Source organism: Cetorhinus maximus, chromosome 11 (genome assembly GCF_964194155.1).
Source record: "Cetorhinus maximus chromosome 11, sCetMax3.hap1.1, whole genome shotgun sequence".
NCBI lineage: Eukaryota > Metazoa > Chordata > Chondrichthyes > Lamniformes > Cetorhinidae > Cetorhinus > Cetorhinus maximus.
This window is the reverse complement of record NC_135889.1, coordinates 39,485,693-39,498,698: the sequence shown is the minus strand read 5'-3', so window position 1 is coordinate 39,498,698 and position 13,006 is coordinate 39,485,693. Positions and strand designations below refer to the sequence as shown.

The 13,006-nt window shown below is 38.3% G+C and overlaps 1 protein-coding gene across 5 annotated transcripts in view; it reads right to left on the bottom strand.

Moving 5' to 3' along the window:
* The window catches only part of hecw2b (HECT, C2 and WW domain containing E3 ubiquitin protein ligase 2b), a 413,575-nt gene that overhangs the window by 25,434 nt on the left and 375,135 nt on the right, over nucleotides 1-13,006 (bottom strand). For 3 of the 5 annotated variants that reach the window (XM_078551841.1, XM_078551842.1, XM_078551843.1), the window contains 5 exons: nucleotides 8,555-8,684; nucleotides 1,293-1,439; nucleotides 520-634; nucleotides 345-430; nucleotides 144-256 (listed from right to left, as the gene is read on the bottom strand). In XM_078551841.1, the coding sequence (XP_078407967.1) occupies nucleotides 144-256; nucleotides 345-430; nucleotides 520-634; nucleotides 1,293-1,439; nucleotides 8,555-8,684 (591 nt within the window). Of the gene's footprint in view, nucleotides 1-143; nucleotides 257-344; nucleotides 431-519; nucleotides 635-1,292; nucleotides 1,440-8,554; nucleotides 8,685-9,989; nucleotides 10,031-13,006 lie in introns of those variants that run through there. The other 2 variants (XR_013577941.1, XM_078551844.1) reach the window with 2 other exon arrangements.

The window sequence follows — 13,006 nt, the reverse complement described above, 5'->3', positions numbered from 1 at the left end:
TATTCTATGGTACGTTCACAGGGCAGGTAAAACATTACAGCAAAAAGGAACTAAATTATATTTTACATAAGTGGCACTACATAGCTGTGGATACCAATGAAGTAATGAAATGGAAAATGCTCACTACATTATGCTGCACATACCTCGGAAGTGAGGTAATTTTACCCCATTTTTCAATACAAAATCTTCGGGGTCCATTGCTGCCACGTAGCGATGCAAAACCTTCATAGGGTATGCTTGAGGTACCCGTGACAAACTAGCAAAGAAATACAGTTTTAGGTAACATTAGTGAGAACACAAATGCTTAGTACAGTATCTCACTAAGGTAATTGGTTTTATTGTACCTGTAACAATCTTAGTCTCTGCTCATTGTTGAACCTTTCCACTGCAGCCCAAAACCACCTGATCACTATATGATTGTCATGGTACCCTTTGGAAAAATAAGTGAACATGTATAAGATGCTGTGTTTTCCAAGCATTAAGCCAATACTGTGATTAAAATAATTCAAATCAACCCACCTCCTCTGTACTCTGTATTGTTTCGCCAATCACTTAAATCGATTTCCGCTGTGCCAGCAATTACTAGTTCTAATTCCCGTGCATCAAACACTGAAACCAGCCGAGCGTCCACCACCTAAAACAAGTAACTGCCATTAAATAGCAACACAACACCAATTTAAATAACATCTGAAAGTAACCTTGGATTTGTAGTTAGAACTTGATTTTATATACTTGGACCTAATGAGTTTAATTTGACCACAAGACAGAGTGAAGATAAATTAGAATACTGTCTCCATTCAGCATATTTTGATGATTTCTATCCCCTGGATCCCCTAACATATTATTCTTTAGATTTCATTATCAAAGATGATATTGGGCCTTTCATGCTATCAAATCTTCACATAGAAGAGAGACAGCAATCAAAATTTTCTTTGCAGCCCTATTTCCTTCACTTCCCCAATTCCCTGTCATACCTCGGGATATACAGATTTATTTGCTCTCTTGAAGAAAAAAAAAAGGACACCAGACATTTTATGCAAGATGAACCCCTAGCATAACAAACAATTATTTAAATGAAGCTACAGTGAAATTTGACATGCTCTATCCCAACAATTACTTGTATAAAATTATATATTTTGGTGGGAAGTAGATGGAGGGGGGAATGTGTGGTCATTCACTAAGACATGACTACAGGATATAGTACTGGGACCTGGAGCAATAAAAACAAATCTAGCAAGAATTGTCAGATTATCCTCTTTTCATTGTATGCATTGTGCATCTGCTATCCTTACCTCATAGAAGCCACGTACTAAACTTTCCGTTTGTTGCACAACACCCCTCTCGATGCGCCATTTTACCATCTTTTCAATATATTCTTTCTTGTTTTTTTCTACAACAGGGATGTTTGCTCCACCTGGCTTTAGCTCTCTCTCTGTAATCTATTCCAAAAAAAAACAATAATTTCTCCCCTTGAAGCAATTGAATTTCAGTTCATTATCAATCTATAACACTTGTAGCTTGACAGTTCTAAAAATAGATATCAAAAACACACACAGTTGTGACATAGCAATAATAGCAATTAATCTGACCAATTAAGTAAAAACTAAACACTATTCAGATTACCATTGCCAGGAATTATGGACATTTCTCATTGAAAATATTGCCAGTCAAAAATATCGAGGTTTTAGTTATTATCAATTATGTACTGTTAACCCAAAAAACAATAATCAGTGACGCTGTTCGCATTTGGTCAAGAGGTTTGAGTTTGGCCAATTTGTTTTTTTATGTTTCAACTAATGAGATTGAGTTATTACTGTGATTGTGACTGAGTTATGATTGTGGGTATTGTGGGTATATTTAAGAAAGGAGGAAGAGACAAAATTGGAAACTATAGACCAGTTACCTTTTTATATGTAGTAGGCAAAATGCTAGAATCTATTATAAGAGCAAAAAACTGTGGATGCTGGAAAGCTAAAACAAAAATAAAAATACCTGGAAAAACTCAGCAGGTCTGGCAGCATCTGCGGAGAGGAACACAGTTAACGTTTCGAGTCCGTATGACTCATCAACAGAACTAAGTAAAAATAGAAAAGAGGTGAAATATAAACTGGTTTAAGGGGAGGGTGGGACAGGTAGAGCTGGTGGAGATAGCCAAAATATGTCATAGACAAAAGGACAAAGAGGTGTTGAAGGTGGTGATATTATCTAAGGAATGTGCTAATTAAGGGTAGAAAGCAGGACAAGCAAGGTACAGATAGCCCTAGTGGGGGTGGGGTGGGATGAAGGGAAGGGATCGAAATAGGCTAAAAGGTAGAGATAAAACAATGGATGGAAATACATTTAAAAATAATGGAAATAGGTGGGAAAAGAAAAATCTATATAAATTATTGGAAAAAAAAGGGGGATCGGAAAAGTGGTGGGGATGGAGGAGAGAGTTCATGATCTAAAATTGTTGAACTCAATATTCAGTCAGGAAGGCTGTAAAGTGCCTAGTTGGAAGATGAGGTGCTGTTCCTCCAGTTTGCTTTGAGCTTCACTGGAACAAATCTCCACCTATTAGTGGCCCTCTATCCAGCTCTACCTGTCCCACCCCACCCTTAAACCAGCTTATATTTCACCTCTTTTCTATTTTTACTTAATTCTGTTGAAGAGTCATACGGACTCGAAACGTTAACTGTGTTCCTCTCCGCAGATGCTGCCAGACCTGCTGAGTTTTTCCATGTATTTCTATTTTTGTTTTGTGCTAGAATCTATTCTTGGGTAAGGGCACTTAGAAAATCATAATATGATTAAGCAGAGTCAAAACGAATTTATCAAAGGGAATCATGTTTGACAAATCTGTTAAGAGTTTTTTGAGGGTGTAACTAGCAAGATGGTTAACAGGGGGCAGGATTTTCCCATCGGCGAGCGGGGAGGTGGGGCCCGCTCGCTGACATGTAAAATGACGCGCGGTGATGTCGGGCAGAACTCCCGACGTCACCGCGTCCCATTTAAATTTTCAGGTAGGTGGGGGGGCGCAGCAAAATCAGCTGTGCGCCCGCGGACCTGTCATTGGCCAATTGAGGCCATTGACAGAGTCATTTAGCTAATTAATTGACCTGCCCATCCAAACTTAAGGTTGGCAGGCAGGCCAGGAGCACCAGCGGGAATTAGAAAAAGCATGAAACCTCATCCACGGGCGGGATGAGGTTTCATGTAGGTTTTTAAAAATTTTATTCAAGTTTTTTTTTAAATTATGGACGTGTCCCAACTCATGTGACAGTGTCACATGAGGGGACATGTAAGGAATTTTTAAAAAAATTTTAATATTTGTGACAGAACAATCTCCCATAGGCAGCACTTTGCCTCAGGGAGATGAGTGCGCTCTTTTGTGCGCATGCACGAAAGAGCGCACTCTCGGGTTTAGGGATTCCCCCCCGCCTGCACAGGGAGCGTATAGTGCTTCCGTGTGGACATCGCGCTGGGCAGGCCTTAATTGGCCCGCCCACGTAAAATGGCACCGCGCTCCCAATTGGGGGCGCTGATTGGAGGTGTGCCTGTGCACGCCCGAAATTCAACTTCGTCCCCGACGGAGGGAAAATCCTGCCCAGGGGTGCAATGGATGTAATTGGTAGTTGAATTTTCAAAAAGCATTTGATAGGATGCCACACAAGAAATTACTACATAAAATTAGGGCTCATGGAATAGGGATAATATATTGGTATGGATTCGTGGTTGGTAAATGGACAGAATGGAATGAGTGGGAATAATGGGACAATTTCAGCTTGGTAGACTGTAATTAGCTGGGTACCACAACGACTTGGTCTTTAGCTATTTAAAATCAATATCACTGATTTAGATGAGGGGACTGAATGTAACATATCCAAGTTGCTGATGATACAAAGTTAGTTGGGAAAGTAAGCAGCGAGGAAGATGTAAAGATGCTACATAGGGATAGAGACAGGTTGAGTAAGTGGGCAAGAACATGGCAGATGGAATACAATGTGGAAAAGTGTGAGGTTATCTACTTTGGTTGGAAAAATTAAAAGAGCAAAATAGTTTTTGAATGGTGAGAGACCAGGCAATATTTGCATTCAGAGGTCATGCACGTACAGTAAGCAATTAGCAAGGCAAATGGTATGTTTGGTTTTTTAACATGAGATTGGACTATAAGAGTAAACAAGTCTTATTAAAATTATACAGGACATCGGTGAAGCCAAACCTGGGCCTGAATTTTACCTTTGGCGGGCGCACGCGATCGGCAGGCCTGGGAGCAGTCGGGAAACAAGCCCCATTAACAGCGCGCAATCGGCCCCCAAACATGATTTCACGCTGGCTGGCCAATTAACAGCCAGCCAGCATGAAACACACGCTGAAAAGCTCAGCGCTGCCGGGGTGGGGGAGGGAAGAGCGCGGCTGATGACGTTTCCACAGGCGCGGATGAGCACTGCGAGAAAGCTCCCTGAAGGCAGACAGCTGCCTCAGGGAGTTGCAGACCTGAAAAAGCTAAAATAAAAGTTTAAAAAGCTGCAAAAAAATGTCCATGCATCACAATCAATCACCTGAAAATATAGCTGATAAGAATGCTGTCCACAGATATTTACTTTTATTTTATTAGGGAAATTTCATCCCACCCTTGGATGAGGTTTGATGAAAAATGCAAAGGCCGCCTGGCCAATTCGCCCGTCCGCCAACCAAAGGTTGGACAGGCCATGAAAAATCGGAGATAATTGCGCTGTTAATGGGCTTAATTGTTCTCTTAATTGTCGGCGGGCGTGCTTCCGACTTTTGTGCGGGCCCACCAAGTGAAATTCCGTGTGCGCCCGCCGAGCGAAATATCGCGTGAGTGCACGATGACGTCGGGACACTCGCCTGACGTCTTCTTGTGTGATTTTACACCCAATTGGATTGGGCCTGCACACACCCATGGGACATAAAATTCAGCCCCTGGAGTACTGTGCACAGTTTTGGCCTCCTTAGCTTAGGAAGGATATACTTGTTTTAGAGGAAAAATTGAACAGAGAAGGCCTATATTTCCTGGAGCTTAGAAGAATGAGAAGTAATCTCATTGAAACATGTACAATTCATAAGGGGAGTGACATGTTATATGCTGACTACAGAACACAAGGTCAGTCATTTAGGACTGTGATGCATCAAAATCTCTTCACTCACTGTTGTGAAGCTTTGAAATACTCCATCCCAGAGAGCTGTGCATGTTCAAGAGCTGAGTAACTTTAAGACAGGCTTCTTTACTTTTATACTCCAATCCATTTGTAAATCGTTAAATTTTGGGGTACTAAGGGAATTATGGGGACAGTGTAGGAACGTGGAATTGAGGTAGAAGATCAGCTGTGATCTTGCTGAATGGTGGTGCAGGCTCAAAAGGGTCAAATGGCCAATTCCTAGTTCTTATGTTCTATCAAATGTTAAGTTTAAAGTTTGTAATAATTCTTAAATGAATAAGAGTCTGAACTGAACTACAATGGTAAATAAAGAGGCCCTTTGCAGGTTACAAAGTTTATTTAAAAATAACAGCATGTATTCTAATTACACGAAGAAGCAAGTAGAAACTGAAGTGCACAAAGTGAGGTACAGGGCATAGATTTGAATCTGACAGCAAGGATGCCCTAGCAATGAGTTGGTCAAGTTGCCACACAATGTGCACTGAATTTTTATTTTTTGGCCACTGGAGTGGTATTTTAATTTTTAAATCAAAAATTATCCACAAGTGTGAATGTTCAAAACATCAGTCAGAGTGCTTTGAAAGATTTATCTTTTATAGTTACTGGCAAGGACTATACATTATTTGAATAAACTGAGGCTCTCCTAACCAACAACCAGTTCATGCATTTTCTCATTCCTATTATGCCTGTGTCTGTGGGGCTTGTGAATTTGTATTGTTCAGACTTGCCTAAATCTCTGTTACCAGTTAAAAAAAAATTGGGCTTGATTTTAACTCTGTGTAATTGAATGGGTTTTGAGTGAATTTAAATTGGGCGTCTCAGTGGGATAAACAAATACTACAGATATGGAGCCATTCGATGACATTATTAGTCAGAAGGTTTGGCAGAAGAACTGAAATCAGTATAAATGAACTAGATTATCACCACCATTTTGGAAACTGCCAAGTAGATTGCATAATGGTACAGATGATCATTTGGTTTAGAAATTCCAGCTCATTTTACTGTCAAAATATGTCACTTATTAAGTTTGCTTATTTATAACAAACACATGTCAGGGATTTTTGTTTAAAAATGAAACCACTTATTTCCAAATACAATCAAACCATCATTCCAAAATTTTCCATAAAAGGCAATGACAAATTTAAAATCCTTTCAGAGAATTTGTATGCAAATGTTTAATTGCTGCATACAGTAAGACATTGTGTGTGTATGTTTATATATATATGTATATATATATATATATATACACACATAGAAAACAAAGAAAATTGGCATTGTAAGTGCAAACAAGTGATCAGCTTCACTTTAGTTAGGAGATGAAATGAAATTTTAACATTCAACATCAAGATTTAGTTCATCCATTCTTTCCATAATTGAGAGCAAAAAGAATCTGTTCAATATATTCTTTTCCTGGATTCTAAAGCATTTTAGTTTAGTTTTAGTGGTGCATTATATTACGCTTATATTTTGAATTACTATGTATTCAACAGAACCATTTAAAAATATGGGCCAAATTGGGTGGGAGGTGTTGGGGTAGCAGCTCGAGCAGAGAGACCTGGTAACCAGTGGCAGTCGGTGACCCACTTTTAAATGGGAACATGATTTATTCAACAAAAAACATCTCAATTGCCAGTGTAAAATAAATCATAAAGTTTGTCACACCTTTTTAACTTTTCATATATTTCTTACAAGATTTCTGCATCTATATTGTAAGATCGTTAATATTTAAAATACTTGCCTCATGAATAGGACATTCCATAAGGGGAGAACAAAATATGCAAAACAGCTAAATTAAAAATGGGGGGAGAATAAAGAAATGAAATGGAGAAATCACTCAATAGATTTAAAAAGATATGATTTTTATTTTCGAGACCTCTATTATTTGCAAAATTTATAGTTTGATCAAAGAAAAAAATAACCATACAGTCCTGCTGTGATTTATGCCAAAGAAATAAAAGGGGCTGTTCTATGACCCTATGATTCCAACCCAAATCACAAGGATTGCAGGTCAAAGAATTGGGGTTAAGCGCTGTTGTCCTGTCTCTGACCCATGCTCCCTGAAACCATCTCTTGCCTACTGGGAATATATAGTAGTGGAATCATGCCTATAACGCATACTTTTATTAAATGTTTGTTAAATAAATGTTTTCATCTATTAACCAAAACTACCCAATGCCTTGGTAATAATACCCTCAAGAGCTGTACTGGTTAGGAAACAAACTGGAGATGGTTTATGGGTAGTTGGCAGATTACGTTCCTGCTGGAGTCACTTAGAAGCTATTATACCCAAGTATCTGGACTGGGTATAATAAGCTATAATAGAGTGTGATTCCACCCGAGCTGAATTTGAAAGAAGGAAACCTATTCCAGAAATGCCAGTACAGGCGAAACAGGACAGAACCGCTCAGTCAAATAGAATCAGGAATTTATTTTTTTTCTATTTTCATACCAGTAACCAGTCCGTCAGATTTGGCTGTCCACAAAAATGTTTAGTAGTCCACATAGAATATTAAATCTCAAAGCCGATTAGATATTCGTAAGAATTGCACTATTTGTTATCAGAAAACATTGGTCTACTTACATTTAATACTGCATTCAATTTTATAGGCATGAGATATATCAAATTGGTTTAATTGAGTTAGATGCTGCAAAGCATAATTTCCATCTTTCAAAGCCACTTAATAGCTGTTCAGAGTGCTTCATTAAATATAGATATTAAACACTGAATATACTGTTTATTTACATATATAGGTCACACTGAGGAATACTATCTCTTTTATATGAGTTACTGGATTATATTAGCACAATACTACTCAAAAGTGGTTACATTGTTACTGGTTAAGACATTGTTCTGATCTCCTCGGGTCTCCAGTCACCTAATTATTGCTCTTGAGAGGATACAAAAGGGGACAAAGATATTTCTGAGTGTTCAGAATCTAATTTAGAAGGAAATGCTAAAGAAGTTGAACTTGTTGCATGGCGATCTAATTGGATTTATCAAAATTATGAAGCAATTGGCAAAAGTGTTTCACGCAAAGTATTCACTATTAGTGAAGGGTTTAAATATCAGAAGATATACATTAATATTAGAAAATAAGGGGTAAGAAGATTAAGAAAGTTGTGGAATAGGTTACCAAGAAAAGTCAATGGAGAGAAGGGGGTTGGTAGTGATAGGATTATAAAAGCAGAAAATAAATCTGGTGCGCAAAAAATAAATTTGCGAAATCAGCGAGTTGTCATTGAGTTTACTTTATAAATGACTCATGTAGTAACATTTTCTTCTTTCTCTTAAGGAGATATTAATTTTATCTATACAGCAAAAAAGTCATAATACATTTCATTGATACCCCAAAATGATTGATCGTTTAAGAAGCTTAACCCAGTTAGCCCACCTGACCAAAGACCTCTTCATTCACAGTAAATGTTAGGTCTAAAATATCATTGATGTCATTGTCTTTCATCCACTGCAGACTCTGATGAAATTCCTCATCCAAATATTCCAGGTCACTCAGATCACAGGATCTGGCAAGAACAGGCAAACATGTAGGCAATGTCCAATATGCTCAATAAGTTAATTACAAACAGTATCACCATAATATTATTTATTAATCAGCTCAGTCAAATATACCAATATTTTCTCAAATGTGTACCATGGCTTTGAAAGGATATTTCATTTCAATAATGTTTAAAAGAACAAAATTATATGATTAAGTAGAGTAGCAAGTAGGAAAACTTTTCGTGCAGATATAATCTTCTACATGGAATTTTCATGCTATGATTTCTTTGAAAACCCATTGTTCTTTTTAACATAGAAAATGTTTTGTTCGGCATAACTATCCGCCAGGTTTATTGCTATCATTGAGAATACCTTGATCCATTCAAGAGTTAACTTTCATTGTGTTTTACATGGTATTTGCAGGGCTAAATTGTCTCATCTAAGCAAAATCAAATTTCTGCCTGTCAATCAATCTTAAAACTACTTTCCTAAGATAAAGCCATATACACTAACCAACCAAAGTATAAAGCTGTGGCCCTAGTCTCATCAGAAACAATACAAATTATTGCAAACTACAAGAACAATTTTCTGATCTCCAAGATCTTAATATGGCATAACTGTATGGATTTTAACAAGTATCCTCCGAATATGAGGGAGGAGATGGGTCAGGTGACAGGAGTGGACACCAATGAGGGCACATGGTCTTTTTTTACTCGCAGTCAATATTGAGAAAGAGGAATAATCTGATTGTAAGGCAATTACTCTTGAATGAACCTTTCCAGGACATCCATTACAATGTGAAGCAAAAGCAACAACTAAATCAATTTTTACTGTATCTCTCACATAGAGGAATAGTGTCTTGTGGCGGGAAACTCAAATTTAAAAACCTATGTTTAGGTCTGAATGTAATTTCCATAACATCAGAGATCTTGTCATACAATGGGATTAACTTCTCATGTCAGTGAAATGGTAAGGATACCCATCTCAATCAGTTTCCATGGACAACTTTTTAAATCAGAAACCCTCCAACTTTAATGCAAAAAAATGCAGGAACATTGGAACAGAAGTAGGCCATTTAACCCCCCTGAGTCCATTCTGCCATTCAGAGATCATGGCTAATCTGCGTCCTAACTTAATAAATGTGCCTTTGCCCCATGTCCCTTAACACATTTGATGAAAAATAATGTTTCGATCTCAGATTTCACATTTGCAATTAATCTGGCATCAATTGCTATTTGAGGAAGAGAGTTCCAACTTCTACCCAGGGTTGAAAATACTTTGAGTTGATGGCTCCTTTTGAGATTTTCTCAAGGGTTACTTTTACTTTTTGGTTTTCAGGGGCTAGTTTTTCGTTTTCAGGTGCTTCTTAGATCTAAAGATTTAGGTGAGAAACCAAACTGTTGTTGAAGCAGGAATTTGCAAACTCACTATATGGCTCCATTAAAGGATATTTAAGAAACAAGACATTCAGTGCTGGGCAGACTGCCAAGAATCCAACAACAATTAAAAAGTTTTCCTTCATTCCCCTCCACCCCCCTCCCCTCAACCCCCTTCTCCGTTGTCCTCCTCAGTGGCTGATATTCAAGCAAGTTCAAGGCCTGAAAGGTCGAGCTCTTCTGAATTGATTAGACTGCACCTGCAATTGTTTAGCACCAGGAGCCATAATATAAGGTAATATTGTATGGGGACTTGAATTTTCAGCTTAGTCTTTGCTTTCTCAGAGGCTACTTGTGATGTTGAGGGCGAATTCACCTGATGTCCCCGTGTATTTTGAACCCTGCTTCTACCATACTTCATTTGTAGGAGAGTTTGCTAACTTTACTTCTGAAAGATCAGGCTCCAATTTTTAGACTATGCCCCCTAGTCCTAGATTTCCCAACCAGCTGAATGGTTTCTCTTTATCTACCCAAAGTCTTCCCCTTAATATGCCAAAACTTTGATCAAATCACCCCTTAACCTCCAAAATTCCAGAGAATACAACCCTAGTTTGTGTAATCTTTCCTCATAATTTAACCCTTGGAGTCCGGGTATCATTTTGTTAAATATACGCTGCACTCCCTCCTAGATCAATATATCCTTCCTAAAGAGTAGTGCCCAAAACGGCTTACAGTTCTCCAGCTGTTATCTAACCACAGCTTTGTATAGCTAAAGGATGATCTCTACCCCTTTTATTATAGTCTTCTAGATACAAAGGCCAGCATTCTATTTGCCTTTTTGATTATTTTCTGTACATGTTCATGGCATCTTACTGGTCCATGTACCAGACCCAAAAGTTTCTGTAAAGCTCCACTATGTCTCGCTTTTCATCATTTAGAAAGGACCATCTTTTTTAAGTCCAAAGTGGATGACCTCACATTTGCCTATATTGAAATTCAAATGCCACAGTTTTGCCCATTCACTAATCTATTAATAGCTCTTTTACTTTTACTTCCAACTACTCACAATGCCACTTATATTTGAGCCATCAGCAAATTTTGGTAGTGACTTTCTATCCCATCATCCAAGTTATTAATAAATACAGTTAAGGCCCCAATACAGATCCTTACAGAAAACCACATCCTGACAATTGGGGCACCTGCCATTACCCCTTATCTCTGTCTCCTGTCATTCAACCAATTTCTTAACTAGGTCAATAATTTTGCCTTTGGTTCCATGAGCTTCAACTTTAGCTAGCAGTCTCTTAAATCACAAATTACTCTAAGTCCAAATAAATAACATCTCCTCTTCTTAATCACCTTTGCCCTTTACAAATCCATGCTGGCTGTCTCTCTGATCAACTGAAAACTTTCAAGGTGTTTAAATCCTTAATCCTTGACTCTAGTAAGTTCCCAACAACAGATGTTAGGCTGATGTGGGATGGGAAGTTATTAAAACCCAAAAAGTTCCTCAAACACCAGGAATAAGATTTTTGCAGGGCAAAATAATCCAAAGTATCAAGGTCTCAATCAAAAATGCATCAGAAATTTGAGATAGCAGTCATGTGCCTCAAATTCTTGAGCCACAAAGCTACTGTGGATTTGAAAAGCAAAATGGTGATCACCATTTGCAGATGAGTAAAATGCAAGCTACATTTTTCTAGTAATTTAAACAAATCAATCAGTTTTGCAATTTTGCTTTGCAGATAGCTCCTTACATGCCTTTGAACCTTCTGGATACTCAACCTTTGGTCTTTCATTGTTGGTTCTTTTGTTGAACCAGCTGGAAGAGTGCTTGAAACATTTTCTCTCTTCCCTCCATACAAATTATTGGAGAAAAAACATATTTTGCTCCTAAAGTATATATTTGGGAATACCAATTAGGACAGCGATTTGAATTAGCTGTTTTAATACAGAATCCATCTGGCCCATTGAGCCTGCCCTGATTGCGGCCTTAACTCTATTTTCCTGCCTAATCCACAATTATCCCTCAACTCCCTTGTGGATCAAAGATCTGTCTAACTCAGCATTGAATATTCAGCGACCTAGCCTCCACTGTTCTCTGGGCAATAGAATTCCAAAGATTATCAATGCTCTGAGAGAAGAAATTCCTCCTCATCTCCATCTTAAATGTGAGGCCCCTTAATTTTAAACTGTGCCCTCTCATTCAAGATTCTCTGTGAGGACATCCTCTCAGCCTTTATCTTGTCAAGACCCCTCAGAATCTTATATGCTTCAGGGAGATCACCTCTCATTCTCCTAAACTCAAATGAGCATAGGCCCAACCTGTTCAACCTTTCCTCATCCCAGGAATCAGCCTAGCAAATTTTCTCTGAACTGCTTCCAATGCAAGCATATCCCTCCTTAAGTATGGAGACCAAAACTGTAAGCAGTACTCTAGATGCAGTTTCACCAATGTCCTAAACAGTTGTAGCAAGACTTCCCTACTTTTCTACTCCATCCTCCTTGCAATAAAGGCTAACATTCCATTTGCCTACCTAATTACTTGCTGTATCTGCATGCTAACTTTTTGTGATTCTTGTACAAGGACATCCCTCTGTACTGCGGTATGCTGCAGTCTCTCTCCATTTAAATATTATTCTGCTTTTCTGTTCTTCTTGCCAAAGTGGACAACCTCACATTTTCCCACATTATACTCCGTCAAATTTTTTCCCACTCACTGAACATACCTATCTTCCCTTTGCAGGTTCTTTGTATCCTCCTCACAACTTGCTTTCCTATCCATCTTTGTATCATCAGAAAATTTGGCTACAATACGACCAGGCTTTGATAAAACCTAAGATCATGTAAATGGTGCATACTTTTGCCACAGTATGCTGGTGCTAGAGAGAGTGACTATCAAACATGGTGGATGTGATGCCAATCAACCAGGTTGCATTGTCTTACATTCTGTTGAGATTCTTGGGTGCACT